This window comes from Mercenaria mercenaria, chromosome 6 (genome assembly GCF_021730395.1).
Source record: "Mercenaria mercenaria strain notata chromosome 6, MADL_Memer_1, whole genome shotgun sequence".
Taxonomy (NCBI): Eukaryota; Metazoa; Mollusca; class Bivalvia; order Venerida; family Veneridae; genus Mercenaria; species Mercenaria mercenaria.
In genome coordinates this window covers 36,899,212-36,915,212 of record NC_069366.1, presented here as the reverse complement: position 1 = coordinate 36,915,212, position 16,001 = coordinate 36,899,212, and the positions used below count along the sequence as shown (strand labels likewise).

At 34.2% G+C, this 16,001-nt stretch overlaps 1 protein-coding gene across 1 annotated transcript; it reads right to left on the bottom strand.

Annotated features, from left to right (window-relative positions):
* Positions 1-8,253: 8,253 nt before the first annotated feature.
* On the bottom strand, positions 8,254-15,065 carry LOC123550177 (uncharacterized). Its single transcript, XM_053546976.1, has 5 exons — positions 14,826-15,065; positions 9,886-9,971; positions 9,422-9,565; positions 9,031-9,156; positions 8,254-8,855 (listed from the first exon to the last, which is right to left on the bottom strand). The coding sequence occupies exons 2-5, from the start codon at positions 9,929-9,931 to the stop codon at positions 8,842-8,844; spliced, it is 330 nt and encodes a 109-aa protein (XP_053402951.1). The 5' UTR covers positions 9,932-9,971; positions 14,826-15,065; the 3' UTR covers positions 8,254-8,841.
* Positions 15,066-16,001: the final 936 nt, after the last annotated feature.

The following is a 16,001-nucleotide window of genomic DNA, read 5'->3' as shown; positions in this document are numbered from 1 at the left end:
GGATACCTCCTGAATGTGGCGAAACATCTTTACGGAATATTTCATCGAATCCTTCAAGCGCTATGCTTTCATAAGAAATCTCTGGAGAAAGATGTGTTTCGGTAAAAATGAGCATGTCAAAATCTAAAACAATATCTTTGATGTATTCCAATTTGTTTCTAATACATGTACTCCGAATATTTTAATGAATTAATGAGAAGCAGTGTTCTACATTATTATCAGGTCCAGGATTAAGTTCTACGTCGCCAGCTAACATAAACAATGTTTTAACTAGGCAAGCTGAGTAAGAGATGTCAATTTGATTATATATGCTTTTGTTATTACATGACATGTTTCGTGCATAAAATGATGCAAAGGCAGAGTGATGAACGAGAAGGCAGGCAACATAAGCAAAGCGTAAGTTTATACTACATTCAAATAAACATGTGACGATTGTTTGGAAAACGAAGGTTTTCGTGTTCAACTGTTCCCTGTTATAATGTGAACCGATTGCTGCTCTCCATAAGCTTAAATCGTTACCCATTAGGATATTGTGTCACAAAAGTGTAGAAAATGAGCGAACATCGGTTACTAAAGAAGTGTAATGTTATACAGAAAAATCGCACAAGAGGGTGCGCAAGAACGACATAGGGACGGTCGGGTGAACATCCAAAACAGATCAGCACAACATATAATGCTACAAAACAGATCATGGTTCTTTGAAAACGACAAGAAAAAAAATCCGAAAAAGCGCAAGGATTTAGTATCATCCGTTAGACATAGTTAAGAAAAATATTCTATTTCAGTAAGATATTAACAGGGTCATATGAAGTAGTAATAATGTGGTATTACAATACAATATTTGATACTGTAAACTTAGTCTCCCCGTACATTCAATCAGGGCTGTTATATTTCGATCTTCTCAGATCGTTCAGCACGACTTTTATGTCGTGTTACTGATACTGTTTAGTTTCTCAGCATAAACATTTCGGCCTGGGTGGTTCCAATACTCCCGCTTTCATAGCTTTGGGTATTGTTTAATCATCCCTTGGATATGGTGCCTGCTTTTTAATTTTGTCTGTTGGCAGTTCCTGTGATATGCAGGCTCCATAACCTCAGATCCCCTTTCTAAATTCCAGTTTGTTTAGTTCTGCTCATTGTTTTCTCGTTTAGGGCAAACCCATTATTTTAACTGGGGACCATACGCCGCTTTTCATGGAATTACACGCTAGTGTAGCATTGAAGGTTCCATGTGCACCGGCGTATGAACACATCTGCGGATGTCTCTAAATTGTTTTTTGTACTTTTAGCATGTGTAAATGTTGAGTTCTGCTCAACCCGGGGCTAGAGGGCGTGGACGGTAGCATGCATTTTAACTACCGTCCATGAACAGGCTCAATCAAACCGAGCCTGCAACATTTTCGTTTTTGTTGTGTTGAGCGTCCTGTGGAGTTTCAACTTTTTCTATTTTAAGTTATGAAAATATTTTGTGATGAATATGCAACTTCGGCATATATATCCAATGGAAGAAAGATAAATCTTATCAGAATAATTTTTTAACATACACAAAATTCTCTCCCTTGTAATAAGCAAATCCTAGAAAATATATACTAACATCGTATTAACATAAAAATAATTACAAACAATGGTATTTTCACAAAAGCAAAACATAGGTAAGTAGAGTATATAAGGATCTCTAACGTTATTACCTGTCATTTACAATAAATAAAAGATAAACAGAGATATTACAATTTATCTAGCCTCCTACAAGTTTCTTGCATTTCTATTGGTCAGTAGACATGTGGAGACAGGATATATTCCATATCCTGCTAGTATATTTCAGATAAGAATTTTGATTAAAATGAAATGGCCACACTACTGGCATAATTGAATGAAGTCAGATTATTTATTAGCTCTAGCGAAAGCATCGTTTCCGAGAGTAAATTTAGTGTTTTCTTGCCGATTTCATTTCTACTTATGTTGATGCTTAAGAAGTTTGACAAAAGTTAACCGTAAAAGAGCAATAACACAGTAGGTGAGACACGGACGTTGAAATCTTGTTTTAAGTTAAATCATCGTAAAATAAAGAAATTGACATATTTGTTACTCAGCAGTTTGTTTTAGGATCATTTAATCTACGTGCAAGATGAATGATTTAACAGGAAACGGGATGAAGACCAAAGTATCAAGACATTTGTGACATCGTGAAATCTGGTGACTTTCGAAGGGATGGAACAAGAAGTTTTTTTTAGTGTTTCTGATCTAAACCCAGTTCATAACCTGTGTAAATGGGCTTTTTTGTTTTGTGATTTAACCAAAACACAGGTCATTGTGCATTTTATGGCTGGTGTAAATCAGTATAAACAAAACATGATGACCAAACAAATGATTATAGGATTCCTGTCTGCACTGTAAGTAGCTTTGTTAATTTACAAAATGTGTTGATTATAGCAGGCAAGTAAAGGGTAGTCGGCAAGATAAAATCGTTACACAGCTTGTTGGTGACAGGATACGGGATTTACGCTGTCTCGAAAATCCATTGTCCAAAAAATATAATTTTGACATATCTACCAAGTATTCCCTAATCTACATTATGTAACAGGTTCATTGAATTCTTTTTCAGGTATTTATTGAAAACACCTCGTATAACAAAACTCCAGGGGCACAATTAAATCAAAGTTTAAACGTTTACCGAACGAACATTGGATTATTTCTTTTATTTTGTATACTAAAGTCAATTAATGTATGATTCTTAGCACTTAATATTTTCAACTTATGTTTTGTGATCTTCAGTATGGAACGCCGCAGCTGTCTTATGTCGAAATATTTCATGTTATCATGTCAGATTATGGTGTTAACTTGTCCAGACAGTGTCTTATTAAGTTAAAACACTTGTTATCATGTCAAAGTGTGGTGTTAACTTGTCAAAACAGTGTCTTATTATGTTAAAAAGGTTGTCCTGTTAACTTGTCAAACAGTGTCTTATTATGTTATCAAGCCATGTTACCATGTCAAAGTGTGATGTTAACTTGTCCAAATAATGTCTTATTATATCAAAAATCTATGCTATCGTGTCAAAGTACAGTATAATCTTGTCTACAGAGAGAGTGCTTTTATGTTATGTTAAAAGCTAGACAAGTTCGAATGATACTTTAACAAGATAACATAGCTTTTTGAGATAATAGCACACTGTTTTTACAAGCTAACATTACACTTTTATACGATAACATAACAAATTAACATAATCAGATACTGTTTTGAGGAGTTGACAACACGCATCTTGTCAAGAAAACGGAGCTTTTTAAAATTATTTTCACTTAAAGTATGTAGAGATACATGAAGTATAACTGAATAGATTTCGTATAGTGAAAGTTTTATACACAGTGGGAATGCTCACTTCTTTGAAATAGAGATTATTGCCTTTGTAAAGATATATAACCAGCTTTTTATATTGTAGTCCTACTAATGATAAAGTTTTTACACATCTAGTGATTAAGGTGTTGGTCGCTCAACCCTGTTTCATTGGCGCGAGCCACACTTGACAAACAGCCATGCATTCTCATATGGCAAAATAAATGGATATTTGATGAAGCAGTTTTGAGATTGATACAAATAAGCTGCAGACTTTCTGCACAATAATCAAAAGCAATTTGACTAAGTTCATGATTTTCTCATGACTCATAAGGATATAATTATTGATATCGGGTAAGCACAGTGCACAATTTGGAGGCTGCAACGTTTTTTTTTGCTAATGCTCATGTCACTGCATATTCTCTTGCTATTTGCTGCAAAGTATTTTGTTAATGTTTCATGTCACTACAATATTCTCTTGATATTTGCCTGCAAAGTATTTTTGTTAATGTGTCATTTCACTTTAATAGTGTCTACATATTCGCTGCAAAATATTTTTTTGTGAATGTTTGATTTCACTACAATATTCTCTTGATATTTGCTGCAAAGTATTTTTGTTAAAGTTTCTTTTCACTGCAATCTTCTTTGATATTTGTTGCAAAGTAGATTGTATTTTTGTTAATGTTTCATATCACTTCAAATCTTCTCTTGATATTTGCTGCAAAGTATTTTTGTTACAATTTCTTTCATTGTAATCTTCTTTGATATTTGTTGCAAAGTAGATTGTATTTTTGTTAATGTTTCATATCACTACTATCTTCTCTTGATGTTTGCTGCAAAATAGTTTTGTTAATGTTTCATGTCACTGCAATTTTCTCTTGATATTTGCTGCAAAGTATTTTTGTTAATGTTTCATGTCACTGCAATTTTCTCATGATATTTGCTGCAAAGTATTTTTGATAATGTTCCAGGCCACTACAATCTTCTTTGATATTTGTTGCAAAGTATTTTTAGTATTTTTGTTAATGTTTCATGTCACTGCAATCTTCTCTTGATATTTGCTGCAAAGTATTTTTTGTATTTTTGTTCATGTTCCAGGCCACTACAATCTTCTCTTGATATTTGCTGCAAAGTATTTTTAGTATTTTTGTTCATGTTCCAGGCCACTACAATCTTCTCTTGATATTTGCTGCAAAGTATTTTTAGTATTTTTGTTAATGTTCCAGGCCACTACACTCTTCTCTTGATATTTGCTGCAAAGTATTTTTAGTATTTTTGTTAATGTTCCAGGCCACTGCAATCTTCTCTTGATATTTGTTGCAATGTATTTTTAGTATTTTTGTTAATGTTTCATGTCACTGCAATCTTCTCTTGATATTTGCTGCAAAGTATTTTGTTAATGTTTCATATCACTGCAATTTTCTCTTGATATTTGCTGCAAAGTATTTTTAGTATTTTTGTTAATATTTCATATCACTGCAATTTTCTCTTGATATTTGCTGCAAAGTATTTTTGATAATGTTCCAGGCCACTACAATCTTCTTTGATATATATTGCAAAGTATTTTTAGTATTTTTGTTAATGTTTCATGTCACTGCAATCTTCTCTTGATATTTGCTGCAAAGTATTTTTAGTATTTTTGTTAATGTTTCATGTCACTGCAATTTTCTCTTGATATTTGCTGCAAAGAATTTGTTAATGTTTCCTATCACTGCAAATCTTCTCTTGATATTTGCTCCAAGGTATTTTTGATAATGTTCCAGGCCACTACAATCTTCTCTTGATATTTGCTGCAAAGTATTTTTAGCATTTTTGTTAATGTTTCATGTCACTGTAATTTTCTCTTGATATTTGCTGCAAAGTATTTTTAGTATTTTTGTTAATGCTCCAGGCCACTACAATCTTCTCTTGATATTTGTTGCAAAGTATTTTTAGTATTTTTGGTAATGTTTCATGTCACTGCAATTTTCTCTTGATATTTGCTGCAAAGTATTTTTAGTATTTTTGTTAATGTTTCATGTCACTGCAATCTTCTCTTGATATTTGCTGCAAAGTATTTTGTTAATATTTCATATCACTGCAATTTTCTCTTGATATTTGCTGTAAAAGTATTTTTAGTATTTTTGTTAATGTTTCATGTCACTGCAATCTTCTCTTGATATTTGTTGCGAAGTATTTTTAGTATTTTTGTTAATGTTTCATGTCACTGCAATTTTCTCTTGATATTTGCTGCAAAGTATTTTTAGTATATTTGTTAATGTTCCAGGCCACTACAATCTTCTCTTGATATTTGCTGCAAAGTATTTTAGTATTTTTGTTAATGTTCCAGGCCACTACAATCTTCTCTTGATATTTGTTGCAAAGTATTTTTAGTATATTTGTTAATGTTTCATGTCACTGCAATTTTCTCTTGATATTTGCTGCAAAGTATTTTTAGTATTTTTGTTAATGTTCCAGGCCACTACAATCTTCTCTTGATATTTGCTGCAAAGTATTTTGTTAATGTTTCATATCACTGCAATTTTCTCTTGATATGTTTCAGTTTATATAATCAACGGATAAAAATCCTTATTTCATGAAAGTTATATAATTTTGCAATAACAGTAGTATAAACGTCATGTTTGTGGGAAGTTGTTTGTTTAGCTCAGTGTATTACGAGGGGCGTTCAATATGTAATGTTACTCCGTATGTGGTTCCGTAACCGCTGGTTATTTTTAGTTGCGGTTTTCGGCACTGTATAGAGCAATTTATTGGGAACACAATGTTATATACATTATAAAAATTGGTAGATTCAAAGTAAAAATATAATCATTTGAGTGAGGCATACTCGGGTATACTGGACAATTTTATGTCCAAAATATTGAGATTGTACTATGCAATCCTTGATTCTACTATTCAAAAACTAGAACTATAGTTCAGTTTTCAGTTTAAACAGATAAAACAAATCATGATCTTCACAAAAACATACGAAAACTAAAATAAAAAAAGTTTATAACAGTTTTAAATTGAGTGTATATATTTTTACTCGAAAAATGATAAGGTGAGTACAATAAGCCTCTGCAATTTTGTCAGGCGCGACAATCATTGTTTAAAAAAATCTTGTATTTTAAGTTGATACTAGTATCTTAATTCTCGATTGCGAAACTAGTTCTGAAAACTTTGATTAATCGCTCTCAAGAACCCTTTCCAGATGGAATCAACCTCGTGTTTAGATTTTTTAGTTGTGTTGTAAAATTAAAAATACAAAAAATAATTTAAATGCAAATGCATCACAAATTGCTGTACCTCGTAGAAAAATGATAGAATTTTACAAGTTATTATATTTTTCTGAGACTATGGATGCCCAGGACAAACCTAAATTATAAGTAAGGTCCAGTATACCTAAGTACACCTCATTAAAATGATTATATTTTTGCTTTGAACCTGCCGATTTTTATAATATATGTAGCAATGTGTTCCCAATAAATTGCTCTATAATGTGTCGAAAACCGCATCTAAAAATAACCAGCGTTTAAGGAACTACATACGGAGTAACATTACATATTGAACGCCCCTCGTATGTTTGCTAGAATCATGTAATGAGAATAAAAGTTTTCTCAATAACAAGACTATATTAACGTGTTTACGCAAAGATTTGGTTCATTCCTGTAAAGGATTTAAAAAGTATTTTTTAAAAAAAAAAAAAATATAATTCACTCAGTGACTTTGTATACATGTGTATATCATTTCAAGAGGCGTAAAGTTTCACATGAGACAAACAGTCAAGTATGACATAAACTTTAGCTTGCAGTGAAAATGATATAATACTTAACGATCATCGACTTATGATCAAGCATCGACTTATGATTAATCTAATACTTACCTTATAGGTTGTATGGATTCTTTCTTTACAATATAAATTTAACAGGGCAAATGTAAGACATAAAACAATGTTTCTCCCGTTTGTGATGGTCTATAACTCCTGCACCCATATTACAAAAGTTATGCCTATTTAAGTACAGCCATTCGAAGAAAGTGTAGAGCTGTTGCACTTACTCCTTCGCCGGTGTTGGCACCCCGGTTTTGTTTCAGTTGTGTATGTGAACTGGTATATATGGGAATCAACTGAAACCTCACACAGTTGTTTGAACTGTAATAACTCCTATATCCTGTGATAGTCTAATATGCAATGCATAGGTTCCACAAGTATATTTGCTGCTTTACTAGTAAGTCATTGCTCCCTTTTCGACGTATTGATTCTTTTGTGTAATCTCTTATCTCATTAGACATCATAAAAGGAGTAAGTTCTCTCTCCCCCCTCAGAAATGTTGTCCCTTTTTAGATAATTGAGTGTTGCTGTCTTCGGAGAACTCTTGTTAAACAAAAACGGAGCATGATGTTTGAAAGATGTCAGTGAGCTGTTTTGTTCGCCATTTTGTTGGATCTAGATTACAATGTTCTTCTTGACTCATTTATTGGATACCTTATATATTTAGAAGTTCTCACGAAACTTAGGGGTTGATTGCAATAAGTTCCCTGTAAACTTTGATAGTGGACACGATTGCTTTAGTAACACTACAGTGATGACTAAGAACCAGTCAAAAATTTCATATTTCAGACATCACGTAATAGGTTACATATTTTCAACAGTCTTCATTAAATTTACATATAGTTCTCAAAAATGCTTTGTCTTGATTTAGTTTTTTTAACAAGTGATCAGATGAGCGATATAACACCTTTATGGACCTCCTGTACATAGAATTTGAATTTAAATATTTGTTGTTTTTGGACTGTTACTTTGGCAAAAAGACATTTGTATGCTTGGGATATACTGTATGTGGTGTTTTACCTAAACATGTTAGAAACATCACGTATTAAAATATAAGGCGACTGGAAGGCCATTTGATGAATCTCATTTTATTGCTCCACAGTCCACAAATATGTATAACTTCAATGACTTTTCTTTGATATCATATGTATCAGCTATTTTGATCCTATAGCCTGTATTTCAGCTTAAAATGTACCTTTATAATATCCAGAAATATGTTAGTACATTTAAGATACAATTAAAGCTTTGATGTTCTTTCCTGTCAATATTTTTGATGAAAAACTATAAAGTGAAGCTAATTTGCACTTGTTCATCATCAATAACAGTAAACATCATGTCCATCTGTGTTGAACCATCAATACAGAGGACCGCAAAATAATTAATGGATATACTTCCTTTTTGTGTTAACTGCAAAAACCTCACTTAACTGATGTAAAGTAAACTTTCTTATGTATTCACACATAATGTATATTTCAATTAGAATAAGTAAATATAGGCATGTAGTTTTAAAAACATGATGTTGTTTGCAATCTTCTTATATCAGCTGTCAGTAAGTTTTAAAAAAGCAGGCAGTGTATTTATCCGTATATTAAAGAATTTGATAATCCTTACACTAAAACAAATATTTCCTGTCCAGTTTACTCAGCACAATATAGACAACATCATGCACAGTCCAGGAAAACGTTGAAGATGTGGTGGGTTTTCTAGAAGATACAGCCTAAAGAAATAGGAAACTTAGAATTAGAAACGAATGTATGTTTTAATCATATTTGTGTACATTAGTATTTGAGATATTATATTTAGTTTTAAAGGGATGAAGTACTCAATTTTACCGTTTTTATAAACATGACCATATACTAATACAAACAAATCACTTTAACATGAACACAAACCCTTTCCAATTTCTTCAAACCGAAGTTCCGGATCTTTAAAATCTCTTCCAAAAACTGTCTTTAGATCTGCAGCTATAGAAGCCCAAGGAACTGATGTCAGATCAACGGAATCGCCATCCTCGGTAACTACAACATCGATATAAAACGTTGCTTGCATCATATTTATATTTAAAAATATATGGAAAGAAATGCGCCAAAGTCGGAATTAGTAATGTGTTAATTGATATATGTATTTATTTAGTGGCAGGTAAATAAAACTTTAAAAGAGATTTGTCTCGGGATTTCTTAATTCCATTTTTTTCTTTCTTTTTTTTAAATAAGAAATAAAACAACTGAATGCTTATGTATGAACTTTCATATCTGATAATTACTAGTATATATTTTTACTCACTGATGCGTCTGTCGGTTTTTACCACAAGGTCAATGAAGTATCCACCTACACACACTCCAGCCTCATTTTGATCATAGCATATTTCCCGCCAGAAGTATTTGTTTAAATCTTGACTGTAAGCGGTTTCCTCACTTGTTCCATTTACTGATGGAGAACATAATATGTATATGGTGTTAATGGGAACACTTCTATTTTTGTTACACTGTGAACACTGTCAATATAACATTGATTTCTGATAAGAAACTTGTTCAAATATTTTCTTTTCTGAACGAAATTAAAGGGACAGGTCTCCAGAGCGTTCGACAACAACAGCAATTCTTATACATAAATAACCACAGAAGCATATTTTATACGGATTAAATGCCCATTGTAGACTGATTCATTATGTTGATTATGAATATGTTAGTGGTAAATTGATCATGTTACTGATATTTTAACACTTAAGTCCATATAAACCTCATTACCACTAACGAGTCGAACTCTTCCACAATCGTCCTCTGTGATAATCATAGTCTCCACGAACGTCTCACATGTTTGGCTATCTATAATGCTGAAATATTGCACGTGTACATGTGATATTCAAAGTATTTTAAGATAATTCTGGTTAATATATAGCGCTGTATGAAATTGTATTCGGAAAAATCTTCATAGTTTCGCCACCAGACCATTTTTCCGATGTCCATCCGCCTAATCTGGTTTTTGTGGTAGCTTGATAAGTTTGTAGGATATTTTCACAAAACTAACAAAATCTGGATTCTGCAATAACTTGAAAGTGTATGTGCGTGTGTTTCACAAAATCCGGATTCTGTAATATCTTTAAAGATGTATGTGCGTGTGTTTCACAAAATCCGGATTCTGCAATAACTTGAAAGGTGTATGTGTATATGTGTTTCACAAAATCCGGATTCTGCAATAACTTGAAAGGTGTATGTGCGTGTGTTTCACAAAATCCGGATTCTGCAATAACTTGAAAGGTGTATGTGCGTGTGTTTCACAAAATCCGGATTCTGCAATAACTTGAAAGGTGTATGTGTGCGTGTGTTTTGTGTTTTTTTTGTGTGTGTTTCCGTTTATCATTTTTTCAAAAAATATTTTTAGCAGTCGCATCATACTGACACCGAGTTTACCATTCCTAGAACTCTCCTCTTGATGCTTAACGCCATGTGAGGATGCCTCTAGTGTCATTTTTATGTCTTTGGTATGACGCGCCAGGGAGAGAACCCGCGACCATTTGGATTTTTGACACGTCTAAATTTACGAATGCTTCACCTATAAAAGTTTACTTCGAACGATGATTTGAATTGCTAGGCAATATTCTTGTTATAATCAGAATGTATTTAAACCTTTATATTGTTGGAAAGTTTATTTTCTAATTTCAACGTTCTGTGATATGGTTTTCGCAAGAAGGGAATACAACATTAATCAAATGCAATTACAGTTCCGAATCTAGGGGAAGACCTATAGATGTAAGTCTTTTTGTACGGTTGATTGTGTTTTAGACATTTTAGTTTTCTTTAATGACCAAGATGTTTTCGTTGTCACAAGGACTGATATCGGTTACGTTTAAGAAACCATTCAGAACTGTATAGGTTTGTATTAGAGACCTACCCTCAACACTCTTTACACAAAGAGAAGAAACAATCTGTATAATGAAAATGTTGAGTTACCATCGTTTGTTTATCCTATTACAATGGAAAAGTAATCGATCTTTGTAACCCGTTACGTTACAGTCATGCATTTAGCAGTCTTTGATTTTCTCATATTTCTAGATATTTTCCACATACATTGACGCATATACAAATGTATGTAGCAGATATTGTTCTCTTTTCTGCAGTAGCTGCCTAAACATATTTTACACTTTGAAAGTATGTTGATTTTAACTAAAAACAATTGTCTCTTTGTTGACAAGTTCCACTACAAGAACAATTATATTTTCCAAAAGGCATTTCTTGATTTGATTATTACTTTTTTTCTTTTCATATCACTGACCACTCTTGTAGCCTACTATAAAGTTTAAGCTGAGTTTTCTCCATTCACAAAATATTTTACGCAGGATATTTTTTTTCTCAGCTCAAGTAAATCTTTTTAGATACTGCCTATGAGAAGTTTGTATATATAAGTCCCACTACCTATCGATACCCTTTTCGTTGAGGACTTCGAATCACTTGCCCTTAAAACAACGTGGGCTCGAAACCTCTCTTCATGTGTAGATATTGTTCATATGAGCCGTGCCATGAGAAAACCAACATAGCCTCCTTGTACCAACTCTCGAACGCTACCATCTCTCGACAGATTTCAATATATCACCGGATTACCGCTTTCTGCAAAGGTACTTTACGTATCGGTGTACGGGATTTATACGGTAGCTGTAATTCCGATTTCCGGATATTGCAGACGATCCCAAAAAAATATTTAAAAAGTCATAAATTGACATTTTCGTTGGTCTTTTGCCAGTTTTGAACAAAGAATTGGTAAGTGTTTTATTTTTATTGAATATTATATTTATATCCTTTTCTAACTGACAAAGTAGTACCTACCTCATAAAATTTACAAGAAAATCGAATTGTTTATGTTTTATGTTTCCCGTGTGTCAGATTTGACACATGTGTGTAAAATTAAAAATAGATGCTGCATTTGATTCATTGAATAAAATTTAATGTGTTCTGTGAATTAATCGAAATTTTTTTTTCTTATGCCATGCCCCTTCAGGGTTGATTGACATGTCTCCTGACTTTTTTATTTTTCCGTTTCAGGACATTATGCCTAGAGAAAAGTCCAGAAAATATGAAAAAAGCAAGCTCATTGCGGCTGTAAGGGAGGTTCTTAGGGGGAAGTCAGTTGGAAAAGTGGCCAAAACATTTGGACTGCCAAAGAAAACCCTATATGATCACTCGAAAGGCCATCTTCAAGGAAATTACAGAAAGCCTGGGGTTGAGAGTTCTCTTAGCCATGTGGAAGAACAATCATTATTGCGCTATACGAAGTATATGGCTGATAGAGGAACGCCACTTACTACATGCGTGTTGAGGAAGTTTGTAGTAGCCATCATACAACGAAATGGAAAACCAACTAGAATAAACCTTGAGAAGGGACCCAGTATGAAATGGATAAGAAAATTTTTTGCACGCAATCCAGAGCTTAAAAAGAGGAAACCAGATCGGGCTGATAATGGTAGGCTTAAAGTTACCCTGGAGGAGGTTGATGAGTATTTTCAGCTTCTTGAAAAAACTATCAATGAACTCAAAGTGACACCTGACCAGATATTTAATGTTGACGAGACAGGTTTTGATGGACATGAACAGTCACGAGAAAAAGTGATAGTTGTTGGTAAACAGCACCCGTACCAGCAGCAGATGACAACTGATATAGGACACATAACTCTGAATCTTGCCATATCTGGCTCAGGACGTTATCTACCACCTATGGTTATATTTTCCAAGAATGTCCCTCGAGATTTTGAACCTCTCCCTGATTCATGGCATGTGACCTCTTCTAAGAAAGGATATATGGATAGTACCCTTTTTGTGGACTGGTTGAGTCAGTCGTTCATACCTAACTGTGGAAGGGATAGGCCAGTGTTGTTAATAATGGACAATCTTGGAGCCCACCTCACTCCTGATGCTATTGATCTGGCAAGAGAGAACCAAGTGGAGATGCTATGCCTTCCACCGCACTCAACACACCTACTCCAGCCATTGGATGTTCGCATTTTTCATTTACTGAAAACGAACCTTTCTAAAGTAGCATCAAGGCTTGGGCACCAGGTAAATCGTATATCCCGGGGACAAATGCCCGCTTTGATCAAGTATGCTCTGTCTATGTTGTCAGAACATGATATTATAGAAGCATTTAGACTTACAGGCATCATACCATGCAATCCTAGTATTGTAACACTTTTGAAACAGACACTTTCCAAACGGACAGATATAGAAAATGAAGGTAACCCCAACCATCTGGTCAACATGGGCATCGTGCCAGCTGCCCTTGCAGACATTCTAGTGCCCCCGCCCCCTAGGAGGGGTAAGAAGAGATTCGAGGGTGCGAGACTTATTACTGCACCTGACACGCATCAACAGTCCACTTCCAACAATGCAACTGAAGTGTAACCATCTACATCAGCTTCTGCCACACCTGATGAAATCTCTGTACCAGTGGAAGAATACCCTGATGATGGCTTCAGAGACTTGAATGGATAGGTTGTGACAGATGTGACAATTGGTTTCACTATGCCTGCTTGAACAGGGAAAATCAGGTTTTGGTTGACTCGAGTGTGGTTACTGGAGACACGTGGTCCTGTGGTTTTTGTGAGGAAGAATAGACATATCGATATGTAGGACACTGACACTGTGTTTAGAAGTTTTTTTTTTTTGTTCAAATTCTTTTCATTTTGATGAGACTATATACACTTATAGACAGTTCTGACAAATACAACCATTTACTTCATATAGACTAATTAAATAAATGCATTAAATTTTATTGCTGAAATATTTGTCTAATTTGGTGTCATGACACCTTAAAGGCAGTACTGGTCAAAGGTCGAGAATTGGTTCTCTGCAGAATGTAAATATCGATCAAACCTACCTACATATACATACATGTATTACGTCATGTAGTAGAAGTAAACATCCTAAAATAGAATACACAGCTTTGAAAAAGGTCAGCCTACCAATCAATATCCATATCGTATATTTGATTAATTTTAAATGTATCTGTTTACCACGAAATAATTAAAACTGGGTCGAGAGATGGTACAAGGAGGCTAGTGGGTTTGCGACCAGCATGGATCCAGACCAGCCTGCGCATCCGCGCAGTCTGGTCATGATCCATGCTGTTCGCTAACAGTTTCTCCAATTCCAATAGGCTTTAAAAGCGAACAGCATGGAGCCTGACCAGACTGCGCGGATGCGCAGGCTGGTCTGGATCCATGCTGGTCGCAAACCCACTATGTTAGTTTTCTCATGGCACGGCTCATATGAGGATACCATCGATCTGGATTGCGAAAGGTTGTACGTGATTCAACCCAAGTGCCAAACAATGACCGATATAACGCCCGGAGGGACACCAGGGGTCTTCTTCCACATCGAAAGCTGTAAAAATGTCACATTTCCTAAACTGCGTCGCTTGTTCTATACAAAAACACTTTCTAACTTTAAATAAAAAGATACAAATCGATTCTAGTGAACTCAATTTCATTAAGCATTTTCATGTTTCACCTATAGGTGACTTATCCAAAGTGCTCGCTGTAAATCAAATACAGTTTAATTTAAAAAAAAGTTATTTTGAAGTTTATGAGAATAGCCTTTCAAAAGTATAACTGTTCATTAAGAGGCTCCAGTATTGGTCACTGCAGTTACTTTTTCATATAACGGTAAATAATTTGTCTTTAGGCGTTACTGTTACTTACAAACAAGTATCTTCCTTAAAGAATTCCTCATTTTGACCATCAAAAACAAATCTGTTCCGGCATTTGCCAAACTGAACCGGGGAACCAATCTCAATGGTATAAAGCGGAAACCATCCATCACTTACCGTTGTAATCTGTTAAAACGTTACATAAAAAGAAGCAACATAAATTTTGACAGTGAAAACATTTGTGTTTCTTAGCCTCTTTTTAATATATTTTGGCAAGAGAGTTTAAATAATCAAAACGTAAAATCAAATGGTTTCTTTTAAGTTTAATAATGTATGCATTGCATTGTATAGCGTTGCAGTTGGAAATTTCCACGAATAAAATTATTTTAAATATATGTGCTACATTTGTTTTTGTAATGATTTGTGGTCACTTTCAAGAAAAATGTAAAAACACGTTTTTACTGAATATAAAGGTAGTTCTGCACGTTTAATAAACCGGCTAAGAGTCGGTAACCATTAATTTTACTAGCTCGCGGCTCACTAGCCGGCCTTTTCGGAACGAGTCCCATGACAAACATCCCCGAACGAATGCTCCCCATTGGGCTCGAACCTTCGACCTCTCGATCCCGAGACGGACTCCTTAACCGTAATTCATATTACTCTGTCTTATTTGCTAAATTCAAACACAACTCCCTGATGCGTGTATATCTATCCACTAAGCAGAATTAAGTGCTCTGCATCTTTCACTACCAATTTCTATAATGATGTAAAGCAAAGTAATTTACCATTGTGACTAAAATTCGATCCAAAGTTGAATAAGCGACAATTACGTTTTGTCAATGGCCTTTGACATCGTTGATTGGGCAATATTCCCCCGAACCTTCCTCCATTGTAATATTGTCTTTGGTACATATAATTTCTCCCCAAGTAGTACTGGCTGTCGTGGTAAGCCGATATAGAGGCAAAGAAAGCCACAGCCAGAGAGGTACGTACAACTACGCTGAATGACATTCTGTCCATCTTTTCAGTTTAGTACGGCTTGCTATGAGTAGATATATTTTCCGGTTTCCACTTGCTGGACATAAATGTGGCAATCGGTCTGTTGAATGACATAGCTTTATTTATTTTCAATATAATCAGTAGGTATAAATTTCAAATTCCTTCTTCCATGAGAAAATATTTTTTATTTGTCTTTACACAAATTAAACAAGCATTTCAAGTAAATATT

What these genes read in the sequence shown, in the direction of transcription:
- LOC123550177 (XM_053546976.1), bottom strand. Translation starts at nt 9,931, where the DNA reads ATGATTATCACAGAGGACGATTGTGGAAGAGTTCGACTCGTTAGTG. An exon ending in AAGAGTTCGACTCGTTAGTG is followed by an intron (nt 9,566 to 9,885) that starts GTAATGAGGTTT and finishes GTTCTCCATCAG; the next exon opens with TAAATGGAACAAGTGAGGAA. An exon ending in AAAAACCGACAGACGCATCA is followed by an intron (nt 9,157 to 9,421) that starts GTGAGTAAAAAT and finishes TCGATGTTGTAG; the next exon opens with TTACCGAGGATGGCGATTCC.